This window comes from Orycteropus afer, unplaced genomic scaffold (genome assembly GCF_000298275.1).
Source record: "Orycteropus afer afer isolate SDZICR_OR568_19922 unplaced genomic scaffold, OryAfe1.0 scaffold00538, whole genome shotgun sequence".
In the NCBI taxonomy this organism is placed as follows: domain Eukaryota; kingdom Metazoa; phylum Chordata; class Mammalia; order Tubulidentata; family Orycteropodidae; genus Orycteropus; species Orycteropus afer.
This window is the reverse complement of record NW_006922125.1, coordinates 1,362,934-1,367,807: the sequence shown is the minus strand read 5'-3', so window position 1 is coordinate 1,367,807 and position 4,874 is coordinate 1,362,934. Positions and strand designations below refer to the sequence as shown.

Here is a 4,874-nt window from a genome sequence, read left to right as displayed (position 1 = left end):
AAGGAAGGTTGGGCAATCCTACTTCCGTAGTGATACTGCCTCGGAAACCCAAGGAGGGGTCGCTATGAGTCGGGTTTGACTCGACGGCACATAACAACAGCAACAATAGCATAGTAGTTAAGACGATGGACTCTGAAGTCAGACCTGTGTTTGAATCCCAGCTCTGCCACTTACCAGATTACTACTTAGCCTTTTATGATCTCAGTTTTCTCATCTCTCGATAGGAGAAAAGAATAGTACCTGTTTTGTAGGGTACATGTGAGCACTTAAAACTCTTGGCAGCATCTTAGCACATGGCATTCTGTAATGTGAGCTAAATATTTTTATGTGGCCTGAAGATCTTTTTAAATTAATGAAAAACAAAAAGATGTGAAGTGAGAAAGATTTGTTTGGAACAAAGGTATTCCAAATATTCATTCAGCAAGGGTAGGGCCATTTGCCTTGCGCTGTTTCAGTCACACAGTAAATTCTTATCCTCAACATATAAACACTAACAATTACTGAGAATTCTTGAGTGATTCCAGAGCTTTCACAAGAGAAGCTTAAAAGCCAGATGCAACCCAGAGGCTGACGGGATCACCCAGGGGGCTTTGTGGCACTTCTTACGGAGCCAGAAGCAGGCCACTTCTCTACTGCATCATTTTTAGCTGATTGTGAGATGTGGATTCACTGGGACTCCCCACAGCGTTTCACTTTTTCAGTTTCTTTTTCTTGCTCTTTCTCAACTGGTTTCTGACTAAACCATGATCTTCGAGTACAGGTTGTTGTTAGGTACCATTGAGTTGGTTCCGACTCATAGCAACCTGTGTAGAACAGAACGAAACGCTGCCCCTTCCTGCTGACATCCTTAAAATCGTTCCTATTTTGAGTCCACTGTTGCAGCCACTGTGTCAATCCATCTAGTTGCGGGTCTTCTCCTTTTTCTCTGACCCTCTACCAAGCATGATATCCTTTTCCAGGGACTGGTCCCTTCCGACAAAATGACCAAAGTAGGTGAGACGAATTTTGGCCATTCTGACTTCCAAGGAGCATTCCAGCTGCACTTCTTCCAGGACGGATTTGTTTGTTTTTCTGGCAGTACTCTCAGTATTCTTTGCCGAGACCACAATTCAAAGGTAAATTATCCATAATTTGACCCTCTACCAGGCATGATGTCCTTCTCCAAAGACTGGTCCCTCCTAAGTCTAACTCTTCAGTCCCTTAGACGCCAAGTAGGCCTAATTAATCTTTATTTTCTTTACACTCTCAGGCACCTCACCAAAAACTGCTTACTCTCATTTTTCCACTTCAGTCTTAATATCTTTGACCACCCCCGTCCACTTTCCCGCCTTTTTTGAGCTCCGCGCAAGCTGGGCACCCAACCCGCTATTTCCTCTGACTGCTAACCAGAAGGTTGGCGGTTCAAACCAATCAACTGCTCCGCAAAAGGAAGATGAGGCAATCTACTTCTGTAAATATTTACTGCCTCAGAAACCCAATGGGGTAAGCTATGAGTTGGAATCAACTTGATGGCAGTGAGGTGTGTTTTGTTTTATGCTCCCAATCCTAGTGCGCGCGGGGCAGCTGGTTAACGCGGCCCTTAGGCGACAGCTCTGCTCCCTCCGCTTCTCCCGCTGGCGAGCATGTTAATTGCAGGTGCTGCCAAACCATCACGCCATAGCTGTAAATCAGGTGCCCCTTCTGGGCCTTTGCGCCCTCAGCCGGCCTTACTCTCCTCTTTGGTCCAGGTCGTTTCAGCCTGTCATTTCCCGCTTTCTTTTCAGGCTTAGAGGAGGCGGAGTTAGGGTGGCTGCGCCAGTGTTGCCCGGGCGACGCCTTGGTTGCTTCCGCTGGTCTCAATGCTTCCGGGTTGGCATTGCGGTGGCATTTCCGACTGTGGGAGCTTCGGCTTCCCAGTCGTCCGATGAGCCCGAGCAGGTGAGGGGGAGCGCCTGGACTTCCAGGCTGGGGAGCGGGGCTGGGCCGCGCCAGGCCGCGCGGGGCCGGGCTGGCCTGGTTCCCAGCCTGGGAGGGGCTTAACGGTCCTTTGGTCTCTCTCTCCCCTCAGCCGAGTCCCTTCCCTGTCTTTCACTCTCCTGGCATCGGTGGTTTTACTTCTTCGATTGAACCCTGCTTCTCGACCCCCTTGGGAGGCCGCCTCCTTCAGGCGCCTCCCTTCTCTCCACGAACTCGCTCTGACAGCTGAGGAACTGGCAAGATCCGGCTACCCAGAGGGTGAATGGGTATCTTTCCCGGAATAATCCTAATTTTTCTAAGGGTGAAGTTTGCAACGGCAGCAGTGATTGTAAGCGGAGTAAGCAAACACCTCCATTGTATTAGTGTGAGGGATGCTGTTGAAAGATGATGCTCGCATCCGTCCCCCCCCCCCCCTTGAGGTTGAGGCATTGAAGGCATCTATTAAAATGCAGTTCGGTTACTTAACTGGGATGACAGCAATTACCAAACATGAATTGGTTTTTCAGCCAAGGTAACAGTAGGGACATTTATAGTTTTCTGTTAGTGATTCCTTGTTATTTTTTCCAGGCCAGAGATGCTTAGAATTGTCATGAACTCCCTTCGCTTTCATTCCCTCCATCATCAAGTTCCTTTATGTCTCCATTCAAGAAGTTTGTCTCAAACCTCGCTGCCTGCAAACGTTCTTGTTTGCTTTACTTGCCATCATCCTAAACTACTGTTCCAGCCTTTCCCATGTGTATCCACTGTGCTTGCTACAGTCCGACCAGGCTGACTAAAATGTGAATTTCCTCAAGCCACTTTCCTGTTCAGCCACTTACAATGTCATCCCCTCCACCCCTTGGTTTCAGCATAAGCTGCTGCTGGTATACTTCTTGTCTGATATTGTCTCAGTCAGACAAGGGAATTCTCTCTTCCATTTAGGCTGCTCTCTTCCTTTTCTGCATAAACCCTACTGCCTGCCTCCACAAGCTGAACATGTTCCCACATTTTTGTCTTTATCTGTCCTGTTTCCTTTTCTTCCTCTCCCCATTTCCCTTCTCTATACTTGTCCAAGGCCCCAGGGGATGGCCTCAGGCCTAAGGCAGTCACCTGCCGCACCCAAGGCTGGTGGTTCAAACCCACCAGCCACTCCCCGCCAGGTAGCCAGGCCATGTCTTTTGAGAGCTCTGGTAGCGTAGTGCCTAAGGCACTTGATTGCTAACCAGAAGGCTGGCAGTTCAAACCCACCAGCCACTCCTCGGAAGGAAGGTTGGGCAATCTACTTCCATAGCGATACTGCCTTGGAAACACAAGGAGGGGTCGTTATGAGTCAGGTCCAACTCGATGGCACATAACAACAACAATAACAACATACGTGTCCAAATTCTGCCTGCCCTCTTGTCAAGGCCCATTTTAAGTTCTCTCATCTCCATAAACTTTTTCAAAGTATTCAAGGCCATACTGATTTTCTCTTTTCCTCTAATGAACTACTTTGATTTCCTCTACCAGATTATAAGCTCTTGAAAGGCAAGTACTGTATTTCATACAACTTTTATCCCCACTACCCCCACCTCCTTGATCATCTGGGAAAGATAAGTTGAATGGTATATATTGTCATGGTGTTAGAACATATGTTCTGAGTTTTTGTTTGTTTGTTTTGACATGATGGTCATACCCATAGCACATTTTTGTTTGGCTCTCCTACATTACCTCCTACATCTGAGAATCTCCAATGTTTATCCTTCTTAAGGAGAAAGCAAGAAAGACACGCAGGTGTTCCTGACGTGATCTTTGCAGTAGTGTAGGGCTCTGTCATTTGTATTCCAAGACATTCTTATTCTCATGGTTAAGCTACCATTTTCCTTGTTCAGATCTTCAGAATACATATCTGCATTTTGAAGACAGTTTTCATTGACTTCTTTATATAAGAAAAATATTTAAATATTCTACTTCTATTTTAACCTAGATATGACTTCTGTCCTTTTACCCATATCTGGGCTTAGCCCTCACAAGTCCCAATCATTTTTAGAGGGATCGGGAGATTTTACACAAGTAATTCTCTGCAACAAAAGCAAGGAAAGGGGATTGATTAGCAGGCAGAGAATCTCTGGGGGTCTGGAGCGTGTCCACTGTTACATAGCGTATAGCATTGGTCAGGTCCAGCAAGTTACCTTTCTGGTTTCCCCTGTGATCTTTTACATGCAGGCTGAATATGTGGGTAGAGGACATCATGCTGGAAAAACCAACCGCTTAATGAATGTGTACCCAATTCTTCACAAACTATTCGGAGGATTATGAAAAGTACTTTGGGCCACGGTGTCTGCCTTTAAGGATCTTACATAATCAGGGGAAGTAGTAACATTAGGCAAATAGAAGATAAACCTCATCCTAGTCTTTTTTTAAGATAAGAGAGGATAAATGAAGGTTTAGAAAACAGTTGCACAACTGTAGAATAGGTGAGGCATTAACATCATGCGTGCATATAGCCTGTGTAAAAGACTTGGAGGTTTTAACTGACAGCTTAATGATTCACTAGTGTGATATGGTTCCCAAAAATCTACTTCAAATTCTAGCTGTAGTCATTGGAGTCCAGTGTATAGAATGAAGAGCATGATTATGGATGGTTGGCTGGGGACAGATAAGACATGATTGCTGTCTTTCAATATTTAGAGAATTCCCCTAGCAAAAAATAAATTTATTCAAAATTGCCTCCAAAAAATGGGTGAAAACTAGAGAAAGGGAGATTTTTGCCTCAATATGAGGAAAAACTGTCTAAATCAGATCTAACCAAATTGATACAGATCTTCATAAAATAGTTTGCTCCTAACATTGGAAGGCAAACGTTTTTCTTTTCTTTTTTTATTAGGATTTGGGTGAAGATTTACAGAGTAAATTCACTTTTCATACAGCAGTTCACATATACTTTGTCTCATGTCATT

At 45.1% G+C, this 4,874-nt stretch overlaps 1 protein-coding gene across 1 annotated transcript in view; it reads left to right on the top strand.

Annotated features, from left to right (window-relative positions):
* Positions 1–2,218: 2,218 nt before the first annotated feature.
* Positions 2,219–4,874, top strand: part of SLC25A14 (solute carrier family 25 member 14) — a 45,225-nt gene continuing 42,569 nt past the window's right edge. The window contains exon 1 of the mRNA XM_007955748.2: positions 2,219–2,293. Within this exon, the coding sequence (XP_007953939.1) occupies positions 2,219–2,293 (75 nt within the window). The remainder of the gene's footprint in view (positions 2,294–4,874) is intronic.